The sequence below is a fragment of the Stegostoma tigrinum genome, chromosome 17 (genome assembly GCF_030684315.1).
Source record: "Stegostoma tigrinum isolate sSteTig4 chromosome 17, sSteTig4.hap1, whole genome shotgun sequence".
Taxonomy (NCBI): Eukaryota; Metazoa; Chordata; class Chondrichthyes; order Orectolobiformes; family Stegostomatidae; genus Stegostoma; species Stegostoma tigrinum.
This window is the reverse complement of record NC_081370.1, coordinates 22110891-22125298: the sequence shown is the minus strand read 5'-3', so window position 1 is coordinate 22125298 and position 14408 is coordinate 22110891. Positions and strand designations below refer to the sequence as shown.

The window sequence follows — 14408 nt, the reverse complement described above, 5'->3', positions numbered from 1 at the left end:
CCTTGTGATACCAGATGAGTTTTTTTCCCAGATTAAAAGCACAATCTATGTTCAGGAAAGTGTGAGTAGAGATATACCCCGAGTTGCTCCAATTCGTTTAGCTAAGGCCATAGTGTTATGGTGTAGACTTATTTAGTGGGGATTTAAAATAACACTTTCAAGCTGGTCGTCTGTAAATGAATTTACAATTTAAAATAATGCTTTGCTGCAGATATTTATCTTGGGATGTGTCCAAAGAGTGAAGATTAGGTAGATTGACTGGGCGGCACGGTGGCTTAGTGGTTAGCACTGCGGCCTTACAGCGCCAGGGACCCAGGGTCAATTCCACCCCTGGGCAACTGCCTGTGTGGAGTTTGCACATTCTCCCGTGTCTAGATGGGTTTCCACCGGGTACTCTGATTTCCTCCCACAGCCCAAAGATGTGCAGTCTAGGTGGATTGGCCATGCTAAATTACCCATAGTGTTCAAAGATGTGTAGATTAGGTGGGTTATAGGGGAATGGATCTGAATGGGATGTTCTGTGGGTCATTGTGGACTTGTTGGGCCAAAGGGCCTGTTTCCACACTGTAGGGATTCTATGATCTATGATAATTTATCTTGTAGTGTCCAGGGATGTGAAGGCTAATGGGTTAGCCAAGGGAAATGTGGAGTTTTGAGTATAGGATAGGAGGTTGGCCTGGATAGGGTGTTCTCCACAGGCCCGATGGGCTGAATGGCCTCTTTCTACTCTCTAGAGATCCTAAATATAATTTTTAAAATATAATAGATTTTTATTATCTAAGTAAGAAACATGTGGCAAGGCTACTCTGTTTTATCACCTGTAAGAATGTTACTTGCTAACAAGATACAGTTTTAATCTCACCATGCCGAACACAGCTTTCGGAGAATTTCACATTTCTAATCAGCAAGTGGAGTGAAATTGTACCAAACTGCTAATGAAATCTCATTACAGAAAGTAGGGTGCTAGTTAAAGAGAAAGGTAGAGATTCCCATATTTCTTATTAAAATAGCAGTTTGGGATTAAATTGTGTTTTGCTAGCACCAGGCTTATTTTTCTTACAACAGGGCGATTATTTGATTCCTCACATTATTGGCCACTTGCCACAATTTAGCAATTTGGTAACTTACATTCATGACTAGCAGTAGAATATCACAGCTTTCTGAGAGGGTAATGATTATGAGCAGATGTGGCCCATTTGTAAATATGATGAGTGAATACTAACATGTAAAACCTGCACTGTTGGGGGCAATTCCACTAGGATAAGTTGCTCATTCTGTTTTCTACTGTTGTTGTTATAACTATCCAAATAATATTTCCTTCCTACCCTGAAGATGAGGTTCTTTAATGTTTGGATGTAGGTGCCTGAAAGTAGATGATATTGTTTCTCTCATTTTTCACGTGTGAATCTAGGGGTTGATCGTACCCGGATAATAAGTTATGACAATAAGTTACTCCATACACCAAGATTGGTCTTGCCTTAGCTGATATCCATATACATGTAGCTTTCAGCAGAAATGTCTGGTAACTGAGGCAGATGTTAGTCTCCTCATTTCTACTGTATTTCTGATCAGTGAACTCAGCAAACTCCAGGATCGAAACTGAAAAAGTTTTGTTTTCTATGGCTTATTATTACCGAACTATGCAGCATCTTTATCCAGTAAAGCATGGAGCAAGTCTGTCATGTTTTGTTTCATTCTATCTCAAAAGTTGTGGATGATTGAGGAAATCCAACACTTTCCTTCCATCCAGATATCAATGAATCAAGTCTTTGGATTGATAACAGGTCACTGATATTAGAAGTAATATTGGACTGTGATTGGTATTTGAATACAGTCAGGCCTTTAAATAAATCAAACATTAGAGTCCCATTCTTTGCAGACAGAAAGAACATATAAACACATTATACTTGTTTCAATTCAACAAAATAGGAAACAGCCATTCTTTGCTTTATTCATCAGAGCAATGCCTTGACAAATCAAAGTCAACTTTCCTGGTTTACATTTAAACAATGCTTTAACTGTCAGTCATCACCTAGCTGGTTCATTCTGAATGACAATGCCTCTACCAACCATAGTCTACTTGATGACCGATCGACATTCTTTTCTTAGACAACATAAACTGTTGCTCGTCTTTACATTGGCATACTTGAAAATCTCCCACTAAGTGCAAGTTATAATTTTTAAAAATGTCTTTTCTCAGCAATACTCAATGAAGCCGAGAGCTAATCTATGGCCCAGCTGGAGAAAATGACAATGACATCTGGAAGACCAACATAAAAGTCCCTTAGTTTCAATAAAGACTTCAAGAAGGGGAACATGCCAATCCTTCTTGGTTTAGCCTACGCATGCCTCCATGTTCAAACTACAAGGTTGACTCTGAATGGCCTGAGGGAACTTAGAAATGGGTGACAGTCTTGCTAAAATTACCAACGTCCTAACTATAAATATTTTTCAAATCCCTATTTTGTAAATGTTTTGTGTTAAAATTATTTGGAGTGGTAATTAGTGGTGAGAACGTCTTGCAGGTTTTATGGGATCAAACTTCAGGATGTAGCCTTGAGCTGACTGCTGAATCCCAACCTAAATTGGTGCCCAAATGCAATGACTGTGGTATTAGACCTATTGGCTGGCTTTTTGAAGCCAATCTATTTAAAGAACTAGTAATGCATGAAAAGGCATGAACGTTCAAAGTTCAGAATAGAAAATTTGATATACAAATCAAATCACTAAGAAGCACATGGAAATAATTTTGGTATTCTTTGATAGTGCACAACTTAAGAAAAAAAGCATTACTGTTAAGTTCAGGGATTTTTTTTATTATGGTGATCTTTTTCCTAATGTTTTTATTAAAACCTTTTTCAGATGGTAAAGGCTGATACCACTAGAGCTTGTAGCAGCACTGGTTCTCTGGAGAGAGCTTCCCTCTTTTGCGCTTCTGGGTCAAACACATCCACCTCAAATTTATCAGGTTCCAATGAAACACTGGCTAAAATTAAATCATCCAGCAGGTTCTCCTTATTTTCACCCCCATGGAACAGCAGCTCAGAATCAGACTCCAACCCTCCTTCAAGGTCTGGGTCCAAAAAACTGAAGAACCACAGTCGCAAATCCTTAAGCAAAACAGACAGCCCAAAGGACTGCAAACAGAGCATTCCTGAGCAGCTGCAGTACACTGAACCAGTCATTGCTAAGGTAACGGACTACATTTATGTGGGGAACCTCAATGCGGCCTACAGTGGACGTATCCTGTGCAAGAACAACATAGACAGCATCATCGATATGAGCAACCTCCCTGGAGAGTTGAACATGTGTTTAATTCCATGCACCTGCTCCAGGAATGTCAAACACAGTTGGTCCCGTCTCAAGGTTGACATCAATGACTTTTCAAATGACGACGTTTTCCCTTTGAAACAACGATGCTTTGAAGACATTAATGAGTGCATCAATGCTTCAACAGAGAAACAGAAACGTGTCCTGATTCACTGCCGGGATGGGTATTCCCTGGCACCGACTTGTATCATACAGTACCTCATGCAGAAGCAGAACATGCAGCTTATGACTGCATATGAATTTGTGAAAGCCAAGTACCCTCTCAATATCAAGGAATGCCACCAAAATCTTTTAGTAACACTTGAGAAGTCTTTGAGACCTGGGAACACGAACCCTGAGTGTTTTAAACAAGCCCTATCCCGAAAGATGGCTTGGACCTAATTTGATACTTTCATTGCTATTAAAATCAATGCCTTAAAATTTTGCTCTCAATTTCCATTAGTTAAAACTTAGAAACCATAGGAAAGTTTGCTCTGCTTGAATATGCTGTTTGAGATACAAACCCAGGACAAACTATTTCCTTCCTGCACCATTTCTGTACATTTTTATAAGCCTATCATTTCGCTTTCTGTGTTAAGTTCTTGTATTAATGTTTGGCTTGATTTTCCAAATGGTAAACTGTATCAGTAACAGGTTTCTTGTATTAAATATAAGTTAAGATTAAAACTTCAGATAAGACAAGGAAACTGAGATATTTAAAACATGAAAACTGTCTTGTTTTCATCATGTTTGGGTCCCATTAAAATACAGGTTCTGATCGTGGGCCAATAATTATTGAGTGTGATGCATATTCACAGGCCACAGTTACCTGGCTGGCTGTGCATAATGTTCTACTCAGGAAGATAGGAGTTTGGAATATGAGATTCACAGAAATATAGAATGCAATACTATAAGTGAGTATACAACTCAATGATGATATAAGATTGTATTGTCTCTGAATGTTGCATTGTTCTGGAGTTGTAATGTGACTTTAGCAATGTCCAAGCAATGCCAGGCTGCCTCCTAGAGTTGGTCACAGGATGTTTGAGCTGTGTACAAGTTGGAGTCAAATTATTGGTTTCAGTGCCACCCCTACATCATTATGCATCTGAAACCTTTGGTTTAAAATTATATGCCATCGCCATGATTTACATAAGGCTGAATTTACTTTGAACATCACCTCTAGGTGGCTCAAAGATATAAGAAGACTGGTGTCAGTCTCCAAACGATGGGAAATAGCTGCCCGATAAAATTTGTAAAATAAAGGTGCCTATGTGTTAGAATAAAATTAGTCTGTTTTATTATTTTCCTGGCACCTCACTCTTTCTTCCACTCCCTCTGGGGGCTGTCAGTATTTCTCCAGCCTTCACGTCACTTCCAGGCTGAAAACGAGTTGGTTCCCAATGCAAATTCCCTTCACCATCCTCCCAGTGCGTGCTTCCCTCACCTTGCTCCTGGTATAGGCTTCTCCCATCCCGCTCCCACTATGATGTCGTTGACCACCTCTGACACAGACTGTATTACATTGTGGATAATCATCCATTTACATAAGGTGAATTCTACTCCATGACCGAAGTTTAACTGGAGAGATATACCTATGCATCACTGATGCCAGTTTGCCTTGTCCAAGGGTGACTAAGCAAACTCTAGGTTTTTTTTGTCATTTACTGTAACAATACAGTTTTTCCTTTCCCAACAATCCAGGCATGGGACGAGCTCTCAGCTCCCTTGCAGAGTGTGTCAGAACCACGCATGTTTCTCCTGGCCCTCACAGATTTGCAAGTGGTACTTATCTTGTGGAGTTGGAAACACCCATCTACCTTTCAGTTTGCCACGTTTCTCAATGCTGCATTTTGTTGGGATCCTGATTAAAATATAACACTTAATTGTCCCACATCTCCACTGTGGGGTGCTCAGATGTCCCAACACCTGCTGTTGCGTTAAAATAGCAGGTATGGTCAGCAGTATGAGGATGTATTGACCATCCTTGTGACCCTCTGGAGCCCATTACAGGTGGTGGGTTGGTTAATATCAAAGTCATTTTATTTGAAAGTCTCTGGAATTCCTTGATCTTGTGCTAAAACATATCTGCCTGATTATAGGATTGGAGTAATTAGCCTGGAATTTAGACTGAAGGTGGGTGTGTATAGTTGTAAGGTAGAAAAACCTAGAAACAACAGTTTCCTGACATCTTGTAGATTTTAAGTGTAGGGGTATTTATTTTTTATAGGGTTCCCACATCTACAACAGACTGATTGACAGGCTAGTGGCTGAGCAGGTGAGAAGCCTCCTTAGGCCAATGCCCAGGAGGAAGGTAGTGTATTGAGGGAGTGAAAGTGTTTACAGACCCTCCTCCACAAAGGGAGGCATCCAGGACCATTAGCGAGGTTACAAACCATGGAGTGGGGATGGTCTCTGGGAGAAGAGCAATGGAGAAGGTGTGCTGTTTGGACTGGGAAGGAAGCAGTTCCATGAACTCAGTGAAGTATCCATTGGTAAGCTAGGGGTAGCTGATTTTGGAAGATTGGTCTAATTGTAATCCTGTATGGTGGTCCCAACAGTGATGGATGGCTACGATGTTCGGCTTGGAGGAGCAGAGAAATTATTAGGGAAGTATTTATAGGGTAATATTTTGTAAACATTGCTGCTACACCTAGTCTGCAAGTAAAGACACTTAGCTCCTGGATTCACAGTTCCATTGAACTGCCAAATTTTTTGAGGCCTGGGAAATCCTGTAGTCAAAAATAGATTGATGTTAAAATTAAGCTTGTGACCTCATTATAACGTTCGATTTGCGAATACCATTTCTACATGGGTTTCTCTCCCGTTTCTCACTCCACCCACTTTAAACTGAAACTAGATGTGTTTCATCCCTGTTCAAGATTGTTTTGTATTTTAACATCTTGCATGATTCCAACTTTGTTTGGAAATTAAGATTCAGCCCATTGTCCCTGTAGCAATAATTTGTTAGCAAGGAAGAAAATGCTGCCTTTATATCGCACTTCTCACAACATCTACACAGCCAATGTTTTTGTAATGCAGGAAATAGGGCAGACAACCCGTGCACAGCAAAATCCCACCACCATCAATGAGATAATCACGCAGATCCACTGTCGGTCTCAGAAGATCGTTTTTATTTCGAAAAAATAAGTGTACTTTAGTCATAATTTGGTAAAGTTTCCTTCCATTGCATTTTAAATTTAACAGTATATACAGTAAATGTAGTCCACATTTTTCAACAAAATATTTTTCTTCAGAGGGTCATGAGTTTTGGGACTCTCTTTCTTAGAGGCAGATTGATTGATTGAACATTTCAAAGGCAAAGGGAGGCAGTGGTTTTCAGTGATAGGAGCTGGTGAAGTTGAGGCTATAATCAGATTAGCCATGATCTTGTGGCAGACTGGATCGAGGGATCAAATGGCCCTACTACTATTGCTAATTCCTGTGTAGAGCAGGAACGTTAAAATTGTCTCAGGTGTGTATGGTTGACAGAGATTTGCACTCTCTGAGGTAAATTACCTCTCTTTCAACACTTCCAGGGTTTTTTTTTTACCTTTTTTAACTCAATCTTAGTAAATTTAACAGCCATTTTGGGGAATATCAAAATAAGAAAGAAAAAAAAACTTGCTATTAGTAAAGATCCCAACTACTTTGCTATTATTGACTCTTTTTTGCATTATTATGAACTGCATTTCCAATTTTCATTCCCACATACCTGGTTCCATGGAGGTTTATAGAGCACTGTTCAACTGTTGAGGAGGGAAGGCACTAAATAGTCATACTTTGTAGCACTTTAACATGGATATGTTAGGAAAGAATCATTAAATTTTGCCTAATAAGGTAGAGTAGCTCAAATTGAGTCTTTCTCAAAAAGTCACTCCACATAAGGAGTGGTGGGTTTAGCATGAGCCACTGTAATGAAAGCGTAAGAGTGTGCTGCATTTCCAGAAACCAAAATAAGAAAGTTATATATTCTCTAATGCGACCTATTCCCATACATTGCATTCAAGGAAGGAATGGACCTAAGCACCAACAATGCACAAGCCTCCATCAGGCGTAGCCAGCATAGAAAATACAAAAATGTCACAGTGCGCTGAATTCTGAGGTAGGGCAGAATATAGGAAGCTTGGATCTCTAGTGAAACATGATATGCTTGATTCTCTGTTCAGATCCTTCACCATGTACAGCACAAAATTTGTAAACAATAAACAATTTATGTAAACTGTTAAATATGAAAAAATAAAAATGATTGCTGAAATGTAAAAGGAAAAATGGGTACTACATTGTTCTTCTTGACCTGAGGGAGCAGATTAACAGCTTGTAGTCTCTGTGTGAGTGGATTTTCTGGCCCATTATTGATTACCTCTCCACTTTAGCTAAGTTGCAGGATGCAGATGCATAGAATACATACACAAATATTGCACTGTGTATTTGAACCCCAAGTATAACTGAGTATTTCTGTCTCTACAGCAGAGGGTTTGCACTGTAGATTAGATAAATGAATGCATGTGGATTTCTTTGTAGTTAATTTTGGAGACGGAAACATAGGTACAAGTTGTTAGTCTGTATTAGACACTTGTTGGACCATAATAAGGATATCAGCAAAATTTCTTTAAGAACAGTGGGTCATTTTTGTTTTCACCTTGACTGCTATGCTATCAAGTAAATGTCATCAATAATGCAAAACATTTTCCTTTTGTGGTAAACTTAAATGACCAGAGGAGTTTACTCCACACAAATTCCAAACAATTTGGCTATCCTTAGGATGGATTCTGAGGCTGCACGAGAGCAAAATAACACGTTGGAGTCCATGTTTGTTTTATCTTTAATTAAAGCAGAAATTGTGAATTAACTGGTGAATAGCTTCATTCGATTGATTTGGAGAAAAGACTATATTGAGCATGCATCAATAATGTTATTGACAACTTTGCTTACCTTTCTGCATAGATTTGGAAACATGCAGATGTCTATGGGATCTTTTATATAATAAACTGCTCAGAAATAGGCCATCCAGCCAAACCAGTCCATGTAGTGTTTATGTTCCACTCTCGTTTCCTCCCACCTTTTCTCATCTAAATTTACCATTTGTGGCCATCCCCATTTCATTCAAATGTTTGTCAGTTTTCCCTTAAATGCATGTATACTTTTTTTTCTTTGACAAGGCCCTGTGGATCTCCTTCCCAGTCATTGGGCAAAGTAATTTTTTCCTGAATTTCCTTCTGACTTTCTTGCGGACTATCCCATATTGACGGCCTCTAGTTTTGCTGTTCCCCACAAGAGGAAATTTTCTCTATCAAAACCTTCATACTTTTACTTAAGTCAGTCCTCAGCCTTTTTTTGAATTGAAGAGACATCCTTGTTAATCTTTTCCTACTGTGTAAATCCAAGGATTTCTGGTATTATCCTTCACTGTAGCCACTGTTGTGTCACAATATTCTTTTCATAAAATGGTGTTGAGAATTGCACTAAGTTTGGGTTAACTAAAATTCCTTACAAGATTAGATTAGATTCCCTACAGTGTGGAAACAGGACCTCCGGCCCAATAAGTCCACACCGCCCCTTGAAGCATCCCACCCAGACCCATCCCCCTATAACCCACACACCCCTGAACACTGTGGGCAATTTAGCATGGGCAATCCACCTAGCCTCCACATCTTTGGACTGTGGGAGGAAACCGGAGCACCGGAGGAAACCCACACAGACACGGGGAGAATGTGCAAACTCCACACAGACAGTCGCCCAAGGCTGGAATCGAACCTGGGTCCCTGGCGCTGTGAGGCTGCAGTGCTAACCACTGAGCCATCGTGTTGCCATGTTATTTGTTTCCAGTATTCATGGTTGCTGCAACCTAAAATGAAACCAATCATAGCAGAGATTGAGTCACATAGCTACAGCAAAACATATTTTACACTATGTACACTTGTATTTATCTAAACAGTGTCCTTTTCAAAAAACAACATTGCATGTACTAGCATCATCAAAATGCATGATCAGAAAAGAAAAATCATCATTCTTGAACAAAAGTGTGTGGTAATTATTGTCCAAGATAACAAAGTGTGGAGCTGGATGAACACAGCAGGCCAAGCAGCATCTTAGGAGCACAAAAACCTCTAAGATGCTGCTTGGCCTGCTGCGTTCATCGAGCTCGACACTTAGCTATCTCGGATTCTCCAGCATCTACAGTTGCCATTATCTCTGATAATTATTTTCCGTTCCACTTTCACCAGTTTCTGGAGGTACATTTCATCCATTATATCTAAAGAGTTCAGGTCTTTTAATGACGTGGGTGTGAGTTGTTAACTGTCAGTTTGATTGGTATATGCTTGTCCCTGACAGGAAGTTCCTCTCGTGAGGAATGTAGCTCTTGAGACAACTGCTTGATCAGAGCAAGATGCTTACCTTTCAGATTCAATGTTGCTGCTAGGTTGATGACTTCCAGGATATGTCAAGCTGTTATTGCTGGTTTTCTGACTCAAGGGAAGGCTGCTTTTTGTTTATTGCTCCAATACTGCAGCATGTTCTTTGCAATGATCTAGTGTAGATGTTCACATTCCATTGACAGATCAGGCAAGAGCCTTAACCCTTAACATCTACCATCTGGCACTGCAGGTTTTCATTCTGTCTGTTTCATTGCATTGTAAACTCTCACATCTAAGGATGACTATTGTTCTATCATAGAGTCTCTACTTTCAAGACTTCATGCTTGGGTCATTTTCTTGAGCCACTCCATGCATGCCTGTGAGGCTCGTAAATTTGCATGAATACGTATGTCTATCTGATACTTCACATTTGCTTCTCACCTTCTGCAGTCATTGTTCTTACAGTCACAAAGCATTTATCACTTTTAGACTTGTCAGTGCCAATCTGTAGAATCACTGGCTGACATCTGCCCTACAGCCATGCTTTTGGGCTTGCATTGGTTCTTTCTCGCCAAACAGATATAAAGTAATTAAGCGTCCCATACTTATATCATTGCATTCTCTATGCTGGATATGCTTTCTTTTCTTTACTGTGGTGACTTGCCCAGGAACAGCAATTTGGGTCAACCTCCACAAATGGACTACAGTGGTTCAAGGAGGCAGTTCACCCCTACCATAAATGTCTGTCAGAGTCTTTGTATCATAACATCCAAATCCAATTTCTGGTGTTATGGGAGGAATCACAAGCAATGTTACACCAAGTAAAACACCACTTTAAGAGGTGAACTCACACCACGGTAGCAGTGGTGTCTATCTGTGAAAGATACCAATACTTTTGTGGCAGATATTTGGAAAACCAATTGAAGACCAAACAGACAAGGGAATTCAGACAATGAAAATATTTCTCACTGTTAAGCAATATCAGCTAAGCATGTAGGTGCAGCAGTGGGGAACGATGCAAATGGCATGTTAGCCTTTATCGCATGAGTATTTGAGTGCAGGAGTAAGGATGATTTGGTTTGGTTGTACAGAGCTTGATGAGACCACATCTGCAGTATTATGTGCAAGTTTGGTTGCTTTACCAGAGGAAGGATGTGCTGGAAACAGAAGGAGTGCAATGAAGAATTACCACGTTGATTCTTGAGATTGCAGAACTGCCATAAGAAACAAGACTAGATCGGTTTGGACTATATTCACTGGAGTGTAGAAGTATGAGGGGGATCTCATAGAATTCTATAAAATTTTAACAGGACCAGTGAGGGTAAATGCAGGAAGGATGTTTCCTTTGACTGGGGAGTCCACAGCAGAGGCCACAGTCTAAGGATACAGTATAGCCATTTAGCACTGAGTTGAGGGGAAGCTCCTTTACCCAGAGCCCGGTGATTATGTGGAATTCTCTGCCACAGAAAGTGGTTGAGACCAATACATTCAACGTTTTCAAGGAGTTAGATGTAGTTTTTACGGCTAAGGGGACCAAATTGCAAGAAAGCACATATAGGGTACTGAGTTGGATGATCAACCATGATATTGTTAATGGTATAGCAGGTTTGAAAGGCTGAATAGCCTGTTTCTGCTTCCATGTTCCATATCCCTATGTTTCCACAAGTTCTGGAGGTAAGGAGAGCTGTAGAGATTTGCAGTTAAGACTTTAACACAGAGAAAATGGAGCTAATTTGTTTTTATTAGAATATATTTTTTAAGACTGTATAATTTTCTATGATTGCCTTAATTAAACAAAAAGAAAATGCTAAAATACTCTCTGGTGTAGTGTAATGCAATATTGGAGTCTGGAAACTGATAATGTTTCATTCCTGAAGTTGACATATTAGAAACAATCTATCAAAGCTACAGCTGCATAACTTTTGTCATTAAAGAAGGAATAGTTTTTAATTTACAATGCAACAAAGTCAGGGACACACAGCTTAGGTAGTGCAGTTCAATTTTTTTAAGGCAGAATCATGGACAGAAATCTCATTAGAGACTGGCCAACCAGTGACAACTTACTGAAATACAACTGTTCAAATAATGTATACTATTCTATTTTAGAATCAAACTGTAGAAGATCCTTAAAAATACTTGAAAAATACTACTTGCCATTGGCAATGAAGGGCTTCATAGACTCTTCCCATAGATGTTAAAAAGATCCAAAATATATCTGGAAGGATCCTTAAGAGTTAACTTCAGGATTAAAGATCCCAACGTATGCCATACTGACGTCAAATCCAAGATCAGTTATCAGTTTGTCTGAAGATGCCTCAGCAAAGGGCATGAATGTAACTTTTCCAAAGCAGAATAATCAGTGAGAAGCAATTCTGAAGAAAAGTCATAATGTGTTTGAAACATGAGTCTGTTTCTCTCTTCACAGATGCTGCCAGACATGCCAAGTTTCTCCAGCACTCTTCCTTTAATTTTGCTAGCATCGGCTTGAAGTGAGCAGCTCCTGAACAAACTGTAGCCAAGAGGTAAATAGCAGGCGATTGTTAGTTTGATAACTAAAGCCAATGTTTCCAAGAAGACAAATGCTGCAAATGTATCAAAGGAATTACTGGAATTTATTTGTTATCTTGCATGATATGGTTAGCAGTACTTGGGACAAGGATTGGGATACACACAATAGCTTGTATCTAAGGTTCACAAAGTATTTGTCCGTCACAGTTATGTTTCAGCGAATGGTTATCCATGCAATAGCATTAACCTTTGAACAGCCTATCCTTACTTGAAGTTGATACCTCCTCCCTCACAGAATGAAGCACTTATTTCACTGTGGGTGTGGTTTGCAGCCATTTTCATCTCCAATGTGCCAGTTTTATTGACAGCACAATGGAAGACTGTCACTCCTTAAACAGTGAGTCTCAGACTCAGCCTCTTAATATCGGTAAACCCTCATCCTTTACCTAGCAGCTCTCCTGATCAATCCCATGGGATTTGCACTTTTCCCACCCAATGAAGCCCATCTAAGTCTTCATCTGCACAGTTTAGCCTTCCAACCCCAGTCATATCAAGTAGTGCGTTGACCCCCATGGAAGCTGCTAATATCAATGTTGCCCTCCACATTGATCACTTTCTACTTTTCCTCCCATATTCTATTGTCCCACACTCTTTTAAATAGTGAGGCTTCCCCACTCCCTACCTCCTCTCGCACCACTCCACCATCACTATCATAATCCTCTCTGCATCCCAGTAGCCTGGCTCCAATCCCCACAATTGTGTTCCTCGGCCTACCTCCATTAACAGTATTCCATGATAATTCTGTTTACCGTTTAGTGGACAGAACTCATAACTGACTGTGGTTCACCCCATTTAGAGAATTACCATGGTGACGAGTGAGCAGACTCCTGACTGATATCTGTACTGCGATTGTGTTCCTCCAAGTGCCTAGACTGGTTTCACTGAACTCACAGGACTAACTGTGGCCCGGTCCTTGGTTTGTAGAGGTACAGGCAGTGTGGGTGAGAGATTGATGGATCACGGTTCCCAATAGCAACATGTCTTCTCCTTGACTGATGACTGCTGGCAGCCATGACAAATTGTCTGCACTGAACAGCAAGGCAAAACAGAATAATGTGAGCCTGTAATATGTAGCTGGGATATCAAAGTGCGAAAAGGTAAGGCAAGGCAAGACAAGTCCAGGATATTTTGAGCATCTAGAGAGGCATAAAGTGAGAAGCTCTAACAGAGTAAGTGAGCAGGCCTGAGATGCTTAGTGCAATCCTTGACCTGGGTACATACCCCTACGAGCAAAGTGTCCTTACAGCAACATTACAACAAACAGTGCTGGTGTACTTCAAAATAGAGCTTCATAGTGCAGAAGTGGACGGTAAATGAACCAGATAGGTGCCATGACAGTGAAATGAGGCGAGTACCTCTGGGATAACAATGTCTATGGATGTGGGTTTGAATGACTGTTGCCCACAAAGTATTCCCAGAGATGTTAATTCTGGGTGTCCATCATGGAGGTCTGAAGGAGCAAATGACTAGCAGAAGTGACTGGGTACCCATTCTGGCCTTCTGTCAGAATCTTGTGCCTAGTTTCTACTCAGCAGGTCGTAGAGTAGAAGTGTGGATATTAATAAAATGAAATTAAATAATAAAAGGATGATAATGAAGGATAATTCTTGTTAATAGGCCTCTCACTACTCAGCTAGAGAGAATCATGTCGCAACATCTGGGACTCGATTAGAAAATGCAACTTTTTGGTCATGATTTCCAGAAGACCTTTGCTCAACATTTCACTATTTATTCAAAGCTTCTCACCATAACCCACATTATTCAGGCCCGATGAAGAATCGGCCTTTTCTGCCACAAATAGATACCTTCAAGCATTGTTATTATGTGTGTAGATGATTTCTTTTTGCTGCTTGATGAATGTGGGATTTTAAAACATTATCATTAATGGGCTTGAACAGAATTCAAGATTGGAAGTCAAACTTCAGGATTTTTTAAATATAAAGGATTAGATGTTAGAATAAGTTGACAATAGCTCTGAAATGACAGTTTTATCTAGAGAACATGAATAGGATTCCAATAAAAGAAAAGGAATCTGTTAGGTATCTACTCGGTTAAAGATAACATGACAAACAGGTTTTGTGAACTAATTAGTTAATTGTATTCAACTATGTATTCTCTATTTGGCTATTCTAAATTCAGTACAATTTGTTTTTTTGTTTTTGACAAAAGACT

The 14408-nt window shown here is 39.8% G+C and overlaps 1 protein-coding gene across 2 annotated transcripts in view; it reads left to right on the top strand.

Moving 5' to 3' along the window:
• Positions 1 to 7567, top strand: part of LOC125459374 (uncharacterized) — a 47897-nt gene extending 40330 nt beyond the window's left edge. For both annotated transcript variants that reach the window (XM_048545770.1, XM_048545771.1), the window contains one exon: positions 2863 to 7567. In XM_048545770.1, coding sequence (XP_048401727.1) covers positions 2863 to 3711 — 849 coding nt within the window. In that variant the 3' untranslated portion in view covers positions 3712 to 7567. The remainder of the gene's footprint in view (positions 1 to 2862) is intronic.
• The last annotated feature ends 6841 nt before the right edge of the window (positions 7568 to 14408 follow it).